A 19406-nucleotide genomic window follows, 5' to 3' on the forward strand; every position below is an offset into this window, starting at 1 on the left:
CAAGATGATATTGTTGGTTTGCATGAGTCAACGGACAAGTTTGCTGAAAAAATAGAAACACCAAGAAAATTTACTATCATTTCTAAATCCAACAGACTTAGGACACTGTTAGAGAAACAGAAAAAAAACTCATTGAGTTAAAAGACTAGTTAAATAAAAAAAATTCATGTATTTTAACCCTGAATAAGCCATAAAGGCAAAACATTAGTTTAAGTAAAAACATGTTCATTTATATTTATCTGAAGTGTAAAGTTTTTTTTTCTTAATATTTATCAAAAGGGGTAAATCCCTCCAGTATGCACAATAAATTTTTGAAAGACTACAAATAAACATGTATACCTGTAATGCACTATGAACATGTGTAATATTTCATTCAAATAAAAAAAGAATTATCCATGCATTTGTGCATGTGTAATTTTTTGACAAAGTTTTAAAAAATAATAATTACTTATATATTTGTCATTTTCTAGTAGGTGCTGTGGAGATAATGCATCAGAATCTGTACTCTGTGTCTGTCTTATTTTGTTCTTTCTGTTTAATTATGTATTTCATTGATATAAATAAATATAGTAAATCTTGTTCTCAAGTTATAATGCTATCTAGTCAACTAATTACTCTATGAAAACCATGCAAATTGTCCTGAAAAAAATATTTTAGAGTGAAACACCTTGGGAAAAAATACATTCTGAAATAGTGTGAACCCTGATTAAAATTATTTTGGAGTTTTACCATGTTGTTATAATTTGTGTTGCCACATTGGTCATGCTCTGGTTGATGTTTATGAATCCTTACAGTGGCTCCTGTAGTGTGGTTTTCATTGCAAAAGGTTTGATCATAAGGCTTTCATATCCAAACCATGCTGTTCTTGATTTCAGACTTTCCATTGTATGTGTAGTGTGCAATGACAATGAATTTTCAGGACCTGTTTCAACATTTTGACCACACAGAAATTCATAGGCATTACAACTTGTCTGTTATACAGTTATAGTATATTTTCATATAGAATATCTGAATACCTGTTTCATTCTCCAGCAGTTTTAGTATGTGACAGTTGAACAAATGTAGTAGAAGCAACTTGTGCCACATTTCTAGATGGAGATCCTTCTTGAATATGTTGCATACTGTTGCCACTGATATTATGTTCATGAATACTCGAATGCTTTAAAATGCCACACTTTATTTCCTGTGGCTGCAGTATCACCTGTTGCAGATTACTTTCTGAAATATCCATGTATTTCAAATCGATCAGTATCGTTGTTTGACAATTTTTTAGCACACAACAACTGGGCTATCTGTGGCAAACAATTGGTAAAAATGCCAAAAGTAAAAAAATGATGTTAAAAATTGAACAAAACCCAAAAACCAGTTAAAAACTAAAGGAATTAAAAAGGTCTATGACCCACAAAAAATCTAAAAAACACAGTCAGACTGTATAGTGTTACCATCACCTATGACATTGTCCAGTGTGAAAGATAAACCCTGACAAAAACATGCTAAAAATTTATAATGATAGCATTAAAAAAAGATAGGGGCAATTGTGACTCAAGTTGCACATTGGCTGATCAGTCCAACATAAAAGAAAATGATGAGTAAAAAAAACCTTTGACTAAACTAGATGGTCAAACAACAACAAGGTTTGATATGGAAAAGTTTCTTATGCATTTGGTCATCCCAGATTGACTGCCAACTGACATAAAGCCAGACCCTGATCATAAGATTATAGACCATATATAGTACAGGCATAGCTGTGACAACAACAGAGCAGATGAACTTAGCTACAGTTTCTCTAGGATACAGTTGCTCATTCTCTGGGATACTGACATAGCCAGTAACAGAAAAACTAGATAGAAACAGATGACAGAGAAAACTGAGCCAGATGCTGTTTTTAATTCTCCAAGAGTACAGGGTGAGAATTTACATCAAGCAATTCTAGGACCAAGAGAGAGCTAAGCAAGTCAGAATAAATAATACAGTTAGAGTGCTGCTTAGCTGCTCTTTAATTCTTAGCAAGTAAAAGGGTATACAACTTCAGTGAACACTGAAGTTCTAGAGAGGAGCATGTGACAACAAACTGTGGCAGAGCCCACAGAAACATTTGATTTTGAACTATCTGTAAAAATAGGAACAGAAGAATGATTCTAAAGATATTTGGCAAAGAGAAGACATTACTTTCAATCAGGATTATCAGCTTTCCTCATATGATTTAAAGAAAGGTCACAAGTGAAGATGGTAATGAGCCATCGTGGGATAGGCTGATCATTGTACTCTGCAACATTATTCTGGTATTTCCCCTGCTTACAAGATTGGCTATTCCCTTTTGTTGCTGCTCTCAGAATGCAAACTTTTTATTGCTCCTCTCTATTGGAATCATGTCTCTAATGCAAATAATCATGTGTCACTTCACCATTGATAGGAGAATAGTACACTCACTTGATACATTTGAATTCTACTATGTGCCTCTACCAATTCTCATTTGGTAACTCTTGCACTCAAATGTCTTTCTTTTTTTTGTATTTATTAGTGTTTTAGATTGAATTTTTTCTTGAAGTGGTTCAATTTAACACATGCATTGTTTTTAAAGCATTCAAGCTCCATTATACTTATTCTAGTCATATATACTTATTTCAAACACTTTTGTTTACTGGTACAACATACATTCCAAAGCTAATGTCACCACTTTAGGTGTCTCACATTTGACAGGTGCTTCATCACAGACTTCAGATGCTGGCAACTTTTGGGAGATTTACATACATTTATTTGGAAGAAAATTGAACATTATATGGGGTAACCTTTACCTACAGTGGAAGCTGGGCAGGCTGATGAGGACTTTGATCACTTGTTTCCACCTGAATTTGTTGTTCCTTCCCACATTCTTCATGCTTGGCCTTTTATGGTTTTCAGACTTTTATTTCTCAAGTATGTGATATTTTACCCCTTGCCTCTATATACTATGATCTGTGATATGCTTGAAATTGAGTTAAATGATAATTTAAATATAGAAGTTAAATAAGTGTTGGTGTGTATCTAATTTATGAATCTTCCCAACAAGATTGATACACAGTTTTTTTTAATACAAATATATTTTAATGTACAAACAATAACATAATTTATGATAATGGGGATTACAAATAATAATTATGTACGAGAGTTTTACAAATTTACAAACAATATTGAATCCTCTATCTGGTGAGGAACTTCCATGGCATCTTACTTAGGGAACACAATGAGCATATAATTCTTAAGCTGATGTAGATGCCCTTCACTTAATAGGAAGTTAGCTAACTCTATGTTCCTTACTGATCACACATTGAGTTTTCATGGATGAATTTATGTCTTCATAGAAATAGTAATGTTCAATGTGAATCCACACAAGTTAAATGGTTTGTAATGTTTGAAAAGTATAAATGTTCCAGGTTAAATATCTTAAGTTCCCAATTAATAAGCATCAATCACAGTTATAGCTTCCAAGGTTTATACAATACCAACTGTAGCAAACCGGTAATATACATATGTATGTATGTATGTGTGTGTGTGTGACACATTGGTTATAGTTATAAACATAAAGTTTTTCAAAACTAGTTTATGCTCAATATAAACAACACACCAGATTCTTGATGCATGAGAACCTTATACAATTTTAGTGAATAGGCAGGGATTTTGCAATACAAATTTAACATTATAGATTATGTATATTTCTAAGTGTAAGTTTAGCTTAAACATCAATATTAAAATAGATATATTAGGTTAAGGAATAATTTGTGAGCATTTTTAAATAATGTCATTCAAGCATTACATGCAAGACTATACAATACTTCAATGCATGAACACATTAACCCAAAACATTTATTATGATGCTTTATTTCATGTAATACCTAGGTATATAGTATGCATTGTTTTAAACGAAATTGCAAGAAATTAAATGCGAAAAGCAGATGGTGTCGAAAATGCTCGATTTTGTCCACTTGACATTCCATTTACTGAGCTGAAATGAAAGCAAAAATTAAAGACATATGAAAATTAAACACACCATCTATTAGAGCAAAAAATTATCTACCAAATGACATGAAATATTTTGTGAAAGCATTTCATTTATGAATATATTTGTTTAACTTGAAAAAACGCTCACGAATTATTCCTCAACCCAATATAATAGTAAATTTTCACATCTGAGTCCTCGTTGTTGCATGAATATACTTTCCAACCCTAATTGGTTTTTTTTTTCCCATTCTCTAACACTAAGATTCATGCTGAACAATTCATCTTTCAGTTGGGCAATGATATTATGCCTTGCCTCCTACAGGTTTTAATCAGTCTGTCCTTGCATATCACAGAACTGACTGTCCATATCTTGATAAACAGCTGTTGGATTTCATTTTACCTGTTTGAGAAATAGTTTCTGAATCTCCCATCAATCTCACCTGTGCCCAATTTTCCCATATTCATCTTATCCTCATGATTCGTTTGAGGTGTCTTTCCATAATTCAGTTCATGCCTGAAGATCTTCACAGAAATTGTTCTATGGAAATTGCTTATCCTTTATGTTTACATTACTATTTCTTCTTCTCTTGTAGGTAAACTCCTATTGTTGTTGGAAAAGACTTGCACATCAGCACATTTACTGCTTCCTCTTTGTCTGAATTTACATCACCTTACAGACACATCCTTTCAAGACTGGGGTGTGTGGGTAGTTGGTCTATCAATGAATGGTCTTCACATATTAGTGTGACAGAACTTCTTGAAGTTTATTGGCCTTTGGATCAGTTTCTCCCAGATGTTGCCTGGTAATGATCCATTCCAACATATAGATAGAGGTGGCTTATATTGATCAACAGTGAGGCACCTGGTTGAGATACCTATGATTTCATACTGTCGCTCTTGTATATTGGTCCCACATTCAACACATTTGTTTCATTGCATTTCACATTCCATGTACTCTCAGCCTCATGGCAGATCATCTTTCTCACCCTGACATGATTTCTTTGATAGAGTATTTCCTTCATCCTCTCATTTTCAAGTGGCTTTGCAATCTGTGAGGTTTTCCTTGTATTGATGATTTTGCTGCTGCCATCAGTTACCTGTTTTTTTGATACTTAGTACTTAATACTAAGATTTTGGCCATAGATAACTTCAGCCAGGATTGATCACTCAAATTCCTCTTTGTTTATCCTTCTATTTGATTGCTTCATTGGGGAGCTTCCTTCATCCTGCTAATACATCTAGGGTCATTTTGATTACTCCCTAATATTTTCTTTGTTCACTCCAACTACAGTTATTCCCTTCTCTATCACTTCCTTTGTTACTTGACCTCTTTTTTTCAAACTCAGTTACCATTTCTGTATCCTGCACTTCATGTTGTCTGTCTTCATGCTTGGCTTTTGTCTAGTTCTTGGCAAGATCTTCTGATTTCTCCCATCATGTAGCTTTTCATTTGGCAAAATCCACCACCTGTCTTTATTCTGTGAAGTGTATCAGCAAAAATGGGAGGTTTTTTGCACATGAACCCAGGCTCTGAATATCTTTCTGCTCATCTTATTGTTACTGGTGTCTCCAAGATTCTCATGTGGCTTTTTGACTGGGAGGTCTTCAGTCTTCTTGATTTTAGGTTATTGGGCAGCTTTATCCCATACCTTTTTGTCTTTCTTATTACCACAAAATTTTTCTCATATGTACTTACTATATTAATGCATTCCTTTCAGATTTGTTGATTTTCCTTTTGGTCTGTGAGTATTGGGGTCTGACATGGTCGTCACTGATGTCACATGCACACTTTTCCACCCCACCTATCTTCTCCGTTATCAGGATCATTCCTTTCTTCCCAAAACTTCAACAGCTCATGAGGATAAATCCTCTTTTTTAACTATTTCCCTTCCCTCTAGGTTTCTTCTCTACATCTGTCCTGATCTAGATAAACTTCTACACCCTTGTGCAAGTTAATTGAAACAAGACGGAAAATTATGATTTTTTCAATTTTTTGCATTTTATTTTGAGAATCCAAAAATTACTCACAAATTAATACATGATATGACTGCCTTTATTTTTCAGAAGATCATCAACCTGCTTTGGCATTGAGTCCACGAGTTGACTGCAATCTTTACTAATTTTTGGATCGCGGGTACCACACCTCAGTTATGATCTCAATTAGCTTATTTTTCATAGTACAGTCTTTTCCCCAAAGTCTTTCTTTTCAAATCGTCCAAAGATTTCCGATAGGATTTAAGTCCGGAGAGTTTCCAGACCAGTCCAGTACCTTTATTTGCCTAGTCATAAAATTCTTCACAAGTTTTGATGTGTGGCACAGAGCCAGATCTTACTGAAAAAGGCCAGATCCATTTGGAAATCTCTTTTTCAATTCTGGAATGACTCTTCTCTGCAAAACTTTGATGTACTGTGGTCCTCGCATCATACCTTCTACGATATGTAAGCCTTCGACGCCATAGTAGCTGAAAAAGCCCCAAAACATCTTCTTCAAGGGATGTTTTACAAACTGATTGATGTGAGATTCTCGAAGTTTCTCACCTGGAGATCTACAAACATACAGACTTCTTTGACCCTGCACAAAGAAATGAGTCTCATCACTGAATAACACCTTCCTCCATTGTTCTTGCATCCATTTCTTGTATTTCAGATTCCATTGATACCGTATTTTCTGCATTGAGTTGGTAAGAAGTTGTTTTTTGACTGGTCTCCTTGCCTTTCTAATGCAATTTTGAATCATGTAATATTCCTCAAACTTTTGTCATGTATCTCAAAAATAGATTGATTGTACTGCAAAACACAGCTAATGACGCCGTCTGATTTCCTATTAAAGGAAATCAGTGGATCCAGCGGGCCTACACAGGCCGCCATGCTGAAAATATTGTAAAATGACCATTTGTTTCAATTAATTTACTCAAGGGTGTATGTCTTGTGCATGCCCTTTGTTGTTATACTGCCCACATTACTTCTTTCTCTGGTTCTCATTTTTGATCTCTTTATCCTATACAAACCATCTTTGTCTAGAGATCTTTCCTCTTTTCACCTTTACCAGTTTAGTTTGTCTTTTGATTAACTTGACTTATTCCCTTCTGTTTCCTTCCCACCATACTTTATTTTTTGCCTCTCATCTAATCTGACACCTCATCTTTTCCCTTGCTTCTTGTCTTCATTGGCTTTTATATGAAATCCTAAAATTGGGTATATGGACCAACCCTAACATGTTCATCACCTGTTATTTACATTATATCATGGTTTTAGCTTTCTTGGGTTTTTGCCTTCGACCTCTGGCTGTCCTTTAGACTTTGGTGTGACTCTGACAGTGAGTGAATCTTTATTAATCCTTTCTGTCTTTCAGGAGCCCTTTCTTCATACCTTCAATACATGGATCCTAGTTTGTAGTGAATGGTACTAGACCAGCAATCTTTAACACTAAATCTGTGCTATATGTCATATTGACTAGTGCTATCCTTTCCATGACATTGCAAGCTCACATATAAGATGAGGTGTTTCACAAGATCACTTATAGCTGAATAACCTAATGATATTTGTTTCATAAATTGGCCCATCCTGAACCACACCACTCATAGACTTCATGGGTAAAGCAGAAAAAAATAGCTACCCAACTCTGCCATGCCTTGATTGCTCAAATTGGTATAGTTTGCTTTTCAAAATAAGGTTTTGTGATCACCCATTGCACTGTCTGTGTTGACATTCCTCTGGGCATTCCAGTGTGCATTCTCAGCTACTCTTTCATCTAGAAGATTACTTATGAGTTCCAAGCTACTGGGGTGGTCACCCTTGGAGGCTTTTGTTGGATGGGTTCTATGTAGGATGGCAATAACCATTCAGTTCTGAGTAAGGCAGTAGTGTTCAAAAGTGACATAATATCCTCCAACCTTTGATTAACCTTACAAAGGAATGAGATGTCAAAATGCATTGGGAATCCATATCCTACCCTTATGTGGATGTTAGTACCCTGCTGGCTGGATATGGACTTCTAGTGACCCAAACAACACAGGTTTGGAGTTTTCCAACTTCTCCTGATTTCTCCTTCTGTGTTGTTGGTCACAGCAGGTATGCATTGGAGTATTCTTGTTCTATCTTTGGTTCTACCTCATTCTCTTATTATGTGGATGTTATTGCCCTTTTGATGGTTCTGATCTGTTTCATGGTTGTGACAGTTGATTGCATGAGATTAGACTTCCTTTGGATAATGTGTGTCACATTCCTAGATTAATAGCTCCTGTGCCCTACCTAGAAATTGGAATGGTCCTCAGTTTCTTGGTTTTTGGGTTTGAGGTTAAGATGGAATGATTCTCATCTTACCCTGAAGCAGATATTGGCACCTCTCAGCGAGATTTTGGATGTAGTTGACTTACTGAGTATGGTCTTTCATGCCCTTGTGACTCTACACCATTGTATGCATCTTCATTTATCCACTTTTCTTATTGTGGGATTGAGTTACTATATTTTTCTCCAGTTAGGATCATTTTCCTACCACATTCTTTCACACTTGGGTGTGCTTATCTCATTTTTTGGCCTGTTTCCTTACATATTACACAAATGGGTGAAGAGTATACCTGGATCAGAAGTTCTGCAGCTCTCCTCTTTAGGTCTTTGGGTCTGACTCTCTTATTTATGGAGGTATCCTTCTGATGCTTTTGTGGGTTACATTTGTTCTTTTTTTCACATCTGTACCTCCTCATAATTAATGTGGGATTCTAGTTAATCTTGTGAGTGAAGAAAAGTACTTTATCAAAAGTTAAAATCTTCTTATACTGAAAATGCATTTCCATTAGTCACTTACCTCCTCTTACACTTCCCATCCTTCCTCCTAACTGAATTTCAGTGCTTCCATGATCTGGTAAACTTTGAAGTGATAGCTCAGTAGAGGTGCATAGAAGGAGTCACATGAATGCACTATGTTCCTGTTGGTGGAGAAGTGGCACATAATGATTTGCATGAAAGACATAATGGAATAAGTAGAATACAAAAGGAATGTGTGGCATGCATAATAAAAGAATTTGTTTATGTAGGGCAGAAACAAACAGAAATAGCTAATCTTGTGAGAGGCAAGAAATACTTATCAAAAATATGGCAAATAATGATTTGCATGAAAGACATAATGGAATAAGTAGAATACAAAAGGAATGTGTGGCATGCATAATAAAAGAATTTGTTTATGTAGGGCAAAAACAAACAGAAATAGCTAATCTTGTGAGAGGCAAGAAATACTTATCAAAAATATATTCTCAGTACAGGAAAATTACAACTCCAATGATAGACCTACTTCATCCAGCTGTGCCTGGATATGAAGGGATAATAGAGAGATGGCAGACCATTTATTTCAAAAGAACACAGCCCATCGAGTAAGAAAGATACGGCCTTAGTGAAATGTTGTAGTAAGGATTAAATCTTGGTAGTATATTGCAAGGAAAGCTGCAAACTTTTGAGGAGAAAAGGAGGTTCATGGGACTCGTTGTACAGACTCTAGATTAGGAAAGTGCAGAAGGCCCCAGATGGTGTAGAATGTCCAACATTTTTAAAGTAGAGGGCTTTGCAGAGCCATAGACCAGAGATAAATGGGAGGATATGAATGGATCAAGGCCTCAAAGACATCCAAATTATAACTGGAACCTTCACAGTTCAACTGTATCAGTGGAGCCACTTTTACTTAGGAGGAGGAGAACTGGGCAGAGAAACCTTTTGTTTGTGACCATGACATTTGTATTTAGTAGTAAAAGATCTGTCAACCTTCATGGAACCTTCACTAGGGTAGTTGGGCAGATCTCTGTAAGAAGAAGGAGACTCCAGTGACTGAAGACATGATCAAATTATAGTTCTGCTTTTCATGGCTGAAAGAGATTGACCCAAAAAGTCACTTAAAGTGATAATAGGGACAAAGACAAAAGTAGGTGTAGACTTGTCAATATGTGTGTCCACAGAGGGCAAGATTTGACTTGATGAAAGACTCTGATTGTGGTACGGAAAGATCTGTCTGCACTTCCACCATAGCAATAGAATGGAGTGCAGCAGCATATGTTTGAGATGAAACTTGGAACAACAATTTCTAGGTTTCAAGATAAAAGATGTTATTTACAGTATGTAAGCTATGTACCTCTTTTTTTCTCCACCCATTTCTGGCAAAAACAAAAGTTATAGGGGCATAAATAACAACAGTTAATGCAGTGATGGTCTGGCTAACACTTGTAGATGTTATAGTCTTTGCTACCATAAGAAGTGCATGTCAAAGAACCACAATAAGATGCCTTTGAATGTCCAGATTGCTGACACTGAAAACAACTTCAGGAATAGAAATATAAGACTGTTCCTTACAGTTCAGAAAACATGCCTTAATAGTGACAGGTGGACATGGCAATGTAAATATCAGTACAAGAACATTGGTAGGTAACATAACTCCATCTTTACATGTGGAGATACGTTGTACAGCAGAGACTACTTGGTTGAAGAAACCAGTGAGGATTTCTGATTCAGGTATGTTTTTAATTCTCTCTTGAGGAATTCAAAATTGCATGGAGAGTAGTCTCAACAGGTATATCCTTAATACCCCTTGATTTCAGGAGGAATTACATGTGTTTTAATGTAGATGTTTCAACAAGATGTTCTCGGATATAGCTTCTTAATTGACTTTGGTGAGTCAGCAAGCCTCTGCAATCCATTCTGCATTAAAAAGGGAGACCTTTGCCCTAAAAGTTTGTCAGACAATACAGAATAGAAAAACAAGGTACAGGAACAAAATGGAGTGGTGACCACTGTTCCAAAAGTGGGTGATTTCCTATTAGTGAATTTGGTTTTTGAGGAAGTTACTGGATGCAGGATTCATAAAAATGGAGAAAATTCAGTATCCACTTACTACACCCACCATGAAATCTTATGAGGACGTGCACTACAATGCAAAACATTGATAATCAAGCTACACTGTGGTTTTGGGGGCATTGTATCTGAACACTAGCATTAGACACAATGTCCACAACAGTTGTTGAGAACATATGACACTGACACTTAGTTAACCCTAGTCACACATATCCTGCCAATTGACCCAGGGGAAACCACCCTAAGGCCACCTGTTTACAGAAATTCAAGAACAAAGTGATGCGTTATAGTGCTACTGAAATAAACGGATCCATCAATGATATCCCTCAAGCGCCAGGATCTTCTCCTCTCCTCCATGGGATGTCACACACGGCAAACATGGGTGGATGTTTAGATCACACAGAAGGTAAACTGTAGATGCAGAAAACCTTCCCTGGGAGTTCCCCTCATCACATACAGGAGTCCACTTGAAGGTGGTTGATTATTATTCCTTTGTTTTTCAGTGTCATTCAGTACAGGAATAGCCACATCTTATGAATTTTAAATCTATTAAATGAATACATCGTTTGAGATCTGAGTCTATGAATATTTTGTGCTGGAAATGGTTGTTATGTGTTATCTATCCTTCCAAAAAGTTGAATATTTTGTGTTGGAAAAGGATGTTACATATTGACTGTCCTTTACAAAAGTCATCAGTTTTCATTGACACTAAACTACTGACAAAACTCCTAACAATGTCAAAATATAGCTCAGATACATACTATCCAAATGCAACTTTATTTTGGCTTTGATTGTTGTGTGGCTAACTGATATGTTTATTCATGAGTGTTTTGATACAGTATGCTCAATTCTGTATTTTGTATAGAAAATTGTAGATTGAAATATGTTTTCAAATGTATTTTACCCATTGTCTCCACCAATTTCCAGTTCTCCACTTAATATATCTGAAAATTTGATACCATACGAAAAACATAAATAGAATTTGCATTACTTCTTTTCTCACACCTTGTAGATGTGTTTTAGAAATTATTGTAATTTTAAGCTTAGATCTCCCTCTAGAATGATTTTTTTTTTATTATAGATTAATGTTTTGTTTATCATGAAGAAATGAAAAGATTGAGGAGTTGGCAAAATGGAATTAGAAAATGTGATGTCTGTTTTATATGTTTGTCTATTTATGAAGAATAAAAGTACAGTAACTTCCTTACTTTCATTTGAAGCCATTTTGTCACTGCAAAATTGTATTTAACTAAAAGCACTTTTGTCATTTTGATGGAACTTTTGAAAATAAAAGACTAGAATTATTTGTGCTTACTGTTTAAGCTACATTATGATTTCCTAATTGTTATCAACTGTAGATTGCAGCAATTGTCTTGTCAAGACAATCTCGAGTTAGCTTTGATACCAGCTGGTAAGTTTTCTTACATTAATCATTGTTAAGTTTCATCTTTTAAGTATTTTATGTAGTTTAATAAATGTTATAGAAGTTAAATTTTCTGTGTTTATATTGTAGCCCTTTTGTTTTACCTTTCATTTAGTAAGTATTGCATAGTTAGAACATTATGAAGTGTTGTTTTTCTCTTACTTATAATGTACTGCAAGATAGGAGAGTGTCATCAAACACATTGATCAGTTTTTTATTATGTCATGAAAAATAGTAACTTATAGAGTGTAGATTAGCATTTCATTTATTTGTTGTTCTCAACCATTCAAATTTTGGCAGTTTTACAAAATATTTGAACATAATTATGTCATAATGTAAATCAGTGTTACATGTGAACAAAAATGGTGACTGTTGAAACATGATGTTGTTTGTGTTTTATACAAGGATATTTATATAAGATATAGTATGCTTTCTTAAGTATCAATTATTTAAATGAGTAAGCTTATGACATACAGGTTAGTTTATATGAAATTATCATCTCTGGATTCATGGAAATAAATAACCATATTTTTCGGGTGAATTTTATAATATGAATTTCCTTGCAGTAAATTAGATTGTAGTTTTCCAGAATTTCAGTAATTAAAATGAAGTAATTTAGTTGCAGAAGATTTTGAATATTGTGCAATTTGAAGTTATTGATTTTCACAGAAAAATATGTAATGCGTATTATGGCTCTGTTAGTGTTTGAATTACTTTAAAAAAGGTATTTCATGTTGTTTGGTGTTCTTCTGGAATTGACATACTAAATAAATTTGTTAATAAGTTCTTAACAAACTAAAGCATTACAAAAAGGTATATATAAGTGGTGTACAAGTTAAGATAAAATAATAATGCTTATAAGATGACCCCTCATTGTGGATTCCTGTACATGGTAAGGGGACCTCCCAGGGAAGGTTATGTTCTTTCAGTTTACCTTCTGTGGGATCTAAACATCCATCCACATGTTTGCTGTGTGTGGTGATCCTTGAAGAGGAGGAGAGGATCCTAGTGGTTGAGAGGTTCAACTCTAACATACCACTTTGGCCTTTAATTCCCTTGGGTAAGTCAGCTTGTCCACTTGGGTTAGGATCAACCAAATACCAGTGTTGAATGTTCTCAACAGGTGTTGTGGACATTGTATTTGATGCTGGTGTTTGAGTATAGTGCTCATGAAACCCTGGCATTGCTGCAGTGTCCTTGTTTGGTTAAAAAAGTTGATGAATGAACTTCAACACCCATCTCTGTCCCTGACATGCATTCCAGCAAACCCCAAGATCCACTTTATTTGGTTCCAAGTATGGACATTTCCTTGGGTACATCTTTTCTTCCCACCCCAAGATGCAAAATGATCATTTGTTCATGTCCTCAGTCACTGGAATCCTCTTCCAACATCAAAGACCTGCTCAATTGACCCAAGGCAGGATCCATGGAGGTTGATACACCTACCTCGAATAAAGAGAGTAAAGAAAAAAGACATCATAAACAGAAGGGTTCTCCACCCAATTTGCCTACACATAAGTCAAAATGGCCTTCTTGATACAATGGAACTGTCAAGGTTTATGCTCTAATCTGGATGGCATCAAAACACTGATTGCTTCCTTTCATCCTGTACATCTTTCCTTACAGGAAACATTTCTGAAACCTGCTGGTAAAATCACCCTTTGGCAGTTTTCTTTATACAGAAATGACAGGCTGTGTGATGGATGAGTGCTTGGAGGGGTGACACTGTTGGTTGATCAGCATGTGCCCACACTGTTTTTGCCATTCAACACACCTTTGGAGGCCATAGCTATCTGTGTTTCCTTGGGTTGTACCATCACTGTTTGTTCTCTCTATCTTTCACCTGAAAAGGCCTGTGATCAATCAGTCCTTGATGCTCTCATTGAATAGTTGTCATCTCCCTTTTTAATCCTGATGGTCTTTAATGAACATGACCCCCTCTGGGGAAGTGCTGATATTGATGGGAGGGGTTGTGTCATAGAGTGTATGCTCTCTGATCACAACCTTCTCTTTTCAATAGTAGTTCTTGTTTTTATTTTTATGCACCTAGCCTGTCCTTAACTACTACTGATCTCTCAGTTTGCTCCCCTTCACTATCATCCCACTTTTTGTGGGGGGTTGAGAATAACCCATGAGGCAGTGATAATTTTCCTATAATTTTAAGAGAGATTGACTGTAGTGGATGCTACATGTGCCATGGTGGAAGCTGGATTAAGCAAATTGGCCCTCTCACTGCTCTCACGGAACTTGGTCCTGCCATCATCTGTAAGCCATCAGTAGACGACTGTGTGGCAGCAGTAACTGACTCTGTTATACAAGCAGCTGCTCAATCTGTTTCTAAAACTGTGACACATTTTCCATGATATCCTTGTCTGTGGTAGAATCCTGCCTGCCACGTCAAAGCCAGAAGGAATGTTGGATTAAGTTTACAACTAGCATATCTTGTACCACTAGTTCAAAGTCATTTGGGACAAGATTTGAAAGGGCAGTGAGCAATATAATTCTGTTCCCCCCCCCTCGATCTTGCTCTCTGATGGCCAGGAAGTAGCTGTTACCTGGAGCATTGCCGATACTCTAGGAAAGCTTTTGCCGAGTATCTAGCACTTCTGCTTCTTCCTCCACCTTGGTAGCCATCAAGACTCAAGCAGAGTGATCACCTCTTTCCTTTCAAGCTGATTGTCTTCATGACTATAATCGTCCCTTTACACTGGTGGAATTCAAACTGGCTCTTCATTGGTCTGACCTGATGATGTACACTATAAAATGCTGCACCACTTATCTCTTGCTTATTTTGCTATTCTTCTGATTGTTTTTAACTAGATCTTAGAGAGGATGGTTAATGCTTCTCTTGTTTGGTTCCTTCAATCAAACAACCTCCTCTCACCCATCCAGTGTGGGTTCCAAAGACAGTACTCCAACATGAACTACCTGATTCAAATTGAAATGTCAATCAGAGAAGCGTTTCTCAAATGACAACATCTTGTATCAATATTCTTTGACATTGAGAAGGCTTCTGATACAACATGGAGGTTTGGCATTTTGTGAGACCTTAATATATATGGGTTACGTGGCCATTTGCCCATTTTTATTTAAAATATTTTTTATGGACATGTGATTCAAAGTTTGTGTGGGTTCAACACTTTCCACTTCTTTTCTACAGGAATTTGGAGTCCCTCAGGGCTATGTTTTGTGTGTCACACCTTTCAGTATAAAGATTAATGCCATCACTGAACAACTCCCTCTTACTGTTGAAAATGGGCTCTATGTCAACAACATTCACATCTCATATCAGTCATCGAACATGAGTGCCAGCTACAGACTGCCCTCAATCATTTACTGAAGTGGACCACAGCAAACGGCTTTTACTTCTCTCTTTTAAAACCATTTGCATGCACTTTTGCTGCCAACGTGGTATTCACATTGATCCTGAATTCCATATTGGTGAAGTTGTGCTGGCTGTGGTCCCTGAGACAAAGTTCTTGGGGCTTATTTTTACCATAAGCTATTACACACATCAAGCAGCTTCGGGTAAAATATACAAGTACATTGAACATCCTCTATGCTCTCTCTTCCCCACTTGGCAAGCAGATCAATGTTTTATGCTAAAGATATATTGTGCTTTTATTTGATCGAAATTAAACTATGGATCACTGGTCTATGGCTCTGCCAGGACCTCGGCCTTAAAGACGCTGGACCCCATTCATCATTAAGGACTTTGGCTCTGCACCGGGGCTTTCCACACTTCCCCAGTTCAAAGCTTATACACAGAGTCTCATGAACCTTCCTTGCACCTCTGCTGTTTGCAACTGTCTTTACTATATGCTTCAAAACTTTATTTACCAAAGTATCCCACATGGAGTTGTATTTTCCTTTCTCAGTGAGCCATACTTTTTCAGAACAAACAATTTGCCATTACTCCTTTTGGCCTTTGCATCCAGGTGCAGTTGGATGAATTGGGTCTGTCCTTAGGTAACACTGCTGTATCCACTGGTCAGCCCATCCCACCATGGCTTCTTAGAGTCTATAAATGAGACCTTTCTTTAAGTCTTCTGAGAAAAGCAGACACTCCTTATTGGAAATACTGTCTGGTATTTGCTGAACATCTTTCGAACCATCCTTCCATTCCTATTTATACAGTTATCAGGTAACTGTGTGGGCTCTGCCATGGTTTGTTGTGGTTCAGTGGTTGCGTACAGAATCCCTGCTACAGCTCTGTGTTTGCTGCTGAACTGTATGCCATTTCTCTTGCCCTGGATCACATAGAAGCTAAGCAGTACTCAAATTGCACTATTTATACTGACTCCCTTAGTTCTCTACTGTCCCTAGAATTACTTCACATTGGCTCACACCCTGTTCTTGCCAGTATTCAAAAGTGACTGGCCCATTTCTCTTTAACATCTGCTTTTATCCAGTTTTTCTGAATACTGGGCCACATTAGTATATGCAGGAATGAGCTCACTGACACCACAGCTAAATCTATCTGCTCTGGCACTATCAGTGGTGTTCCTGTTTCATACACAGACTGTGGTCCTATATTCAAGGCTCAGCTCCATGCCAGTTGGCAGTCGATTTGGAGTGAGCATGAAGAAAACAAGCTCTTCCAAATAAAGCACTGTATTGGACTTTTGCCATCTTGCTTCCATAAGGATTGGAAAGAGGAAGTTGTTCTAACTAGACTACCCATTGGTCACAGTTTTTTAACTCATCATTTTCTTTTATCTTGGACTGATGCACCAGTGTGTTGTCTGTGTAACACTGAAGTCACAATAAGCCACATTTTACTCTCTTGCTGTCATTATGACTCTCAACGACAGCACCATTTTAAACATGTTCTGTCCCAAGGTTTATCCGTAATGTTAGACAGTGTTATTGGAAATGTTTTTAGTTTTTTAAAGGCCTATAATCTCTTTAATGCTATTTAAGTTTTTGATTTATACATTAAACCTTTTTTAATGTGATTCCATTTTAAGAATCAGAGTCCATCTAGTTCTATTTGAAATTAGAAAATGACTCTAATGTTATATAACTTGAAACCAGGACTGGAAAGGCCAATTTCAGGTGACCAATGTTGCTGTTTGAACTACCCATTAGTCATCCTGGCGAGTTATAATTAAAAGTTTGCTACAAGTCTTTTAAAACTTTTATTACTTTACTTTCTGAAAATGGTCATAACATCAAATAACTCTGAACCAGGACTGGAGAGACCAATTTCAGGTGACTAACGATGGTTTTTGAACTTACTTGTTAGTCTTCCTAGCAAGTTATGATTATTACAATTATGCTACAGAAAGTCCTTTACAACTTGTATTACTGTAGTTTTTCTCTTACTGCTGTAGACTAGGTGTAAAAATTGGTTTTAATGCTATTTATGTTTTTTTTAAACATTGTTTTGTTTTACCTTAATTTCCTTTTATGAAGTTTGCTAATTTTACTTTAATTTAAACTTTTTACTGGATGTTTAGTGCAGATAGCCTAGTTGCCTTGTGCCATAAAACACCAAACCATCCAACCAACCAATTACAAGATGAATATACATCTTAAGAACATTAAATTTACTGTAATTAAAAGTTTAATGACCTACAGTGGAGTGTAGTGATTGAAAAATGAGACACAAGAGTTCACTTCTAAAAATTTAAATTATTGGAATATTCAATATTTATAAAATATGAATATTAAAAAATGTGATAAGACACAAATTAATAAATATAAATATAAAAAATAAAAAATGGCTTTCATTTCTGGAAACATTTTCTTTAAGGCTTGAAGACTTGTACGAAAAAATTGTGATGGAAACTACAGGGAATAAAATAACTCCTTTAGTAGTGAACCCAGGAAGGATTCTTCTCACATGTTCAAGGCTTTATTTTCAACCATATAATAATGCAGAACCGGTAAGCTGTGGGAAGGATAAATGTTTAAAACTAAATGTGTGTGTAAACTTAATATCTGTTGTACTTATTTGAGTAATAGGGGTTTTTCATATGCAGCTCTATTTTTTAATGTAATGCTAGTATTTGTTAATTAAGAGCTTGATTCAGATGATTAAGAAAAAGAAAACTAGGTTTCATGACTTTTATAAAAAATGTGCAATTTACGTATAGGGAGATAACTAGTTATTTTATACTTATATTTCATCTGTTTTTTAAGCTAATTTATTCAGTGATATATTACATCATCAATATATGTTTACAGTGGCCTGTGTTGAAAATTAAACTTTCTTCCATCACAAGAGTAGTCAAAAGAAGATTTCTTTTGAGACATGTTGTAAGTAAATCATGATTTCAAACTGTTTTTTATTCTGTTTTTTTGCCAAAATATTTATTTCAATGTTCATAGAAATGCTTTTATAGGCAATATATTTAAGCATGTGGAAATGTGTGAAGTTTGACTCTGAAAAGTGAGAGAAAACAGGAATGAAGTTGCATTGTGTAGTTGATGCTGCTGGAAGTGTGTGATTAAATTTTGAAAACTGGGAAACACTAGTAACAAAGATATATTGTAGGGTAGAAGTTCATGGAAATTCATGAAGTTTGCTTTGAAAATTGAGACATACTATGAAAGTTTGGTATTTAAATGATATTTTAGCTTTAGCAATCACAAGGTATTCTTTCTGCTTCAAAAATAAATTTTCTACATTAATTTCAAAATGTTTATTTTATTTGTATATAATGACTGGTCTAATGTCAGGTTCACATTTTAAAATAATTTTGCTTTATGTAAACTGTCATATTAGGTGGAAAAATGAGTTAAAATGCTTTTGGTATTACGTTTTACAACACATAACTAAAGGTTTTTCTTTTTTTTTAATTCTGTACCTGCCAACATAATGTACTTGAAATCTTTGCCACTTATAATTTTCCCATTGGAGCAGTTTTGGAGATGTTATAGTGATTCTATCTAATGCTCATTGTTTAAGAAACAGCCTTATTATTATGTTTTTAATTATGCAGAAAAAGGTCTGTGGATAAGTTAATTGAAATGTACTATTTGGAAATAGGCATCGAAAACTGGGTGCATATATTTGTGTTCACTTTAGTGAAGGTTTGTGATGGGGAAAAAACTATTGTTAACTCTTCTTTGTGTTTAATTCTTTAACAATTTGATGATATTCTAAATATTAACAATGTTATTTTGGAACTGTTGATGATAAAAGTACTGAAACATTTCTCACTGC

The 19406-nt window shown here is 35.5% G+C and overlaps 1 protein-coding gene across 6 annotated transcripts in view; it reads left to right on the forward strand.

Moving 5' to 3' along the window:
- Positions 1–19406, forward strand: part of LOC143239572 (protein FAN-like) — a 192302-nt gene that overhangs the window by 44832 nt on the left and 128064 nt on the right. For 5 of the 6 annotated variants that reach the window (XR_013021244.1, XR_013021243.1, XM_076480767.1 and 2 more), the window contains 3 exons: positions 12168–12220; positions 17991–18123; positions 18425–18496. Coding sequence is in view for 4 of the 6 variants with exons in the window: in XM_076480767.1 (XP_076336882.1) it covers positions 12168–12220; positions 17991–18123; positions 18425–18496 (258 nt within the window). In the remaining 2 variants the exon portion in view is untranslated. Of the gene's footprint in view, positions 1–2782; positions 2917–12167; positions 12221–17990; positions 18124–18424; positions 18497–19406 lie in introns of those variants that run through there. The other variant, XM_076480770.1, reaches the window with a different exon arrangement.

This window comes from Tachypleus tridentatus, chromosome 13 (genome assembly GCF_004210375.1).
Source record: "Tachypleus tridentatus isolate NWPU-2018 chromosome 13, ASM421037v1, whole genome shotgun sequence".
Taxonomy (NCBI): Eukaryota; Metazoa; Arthropoda; class Merostomata; order Xiphosura; family Limulidae; genus Tachypleus; species Tachypleus tridentatus.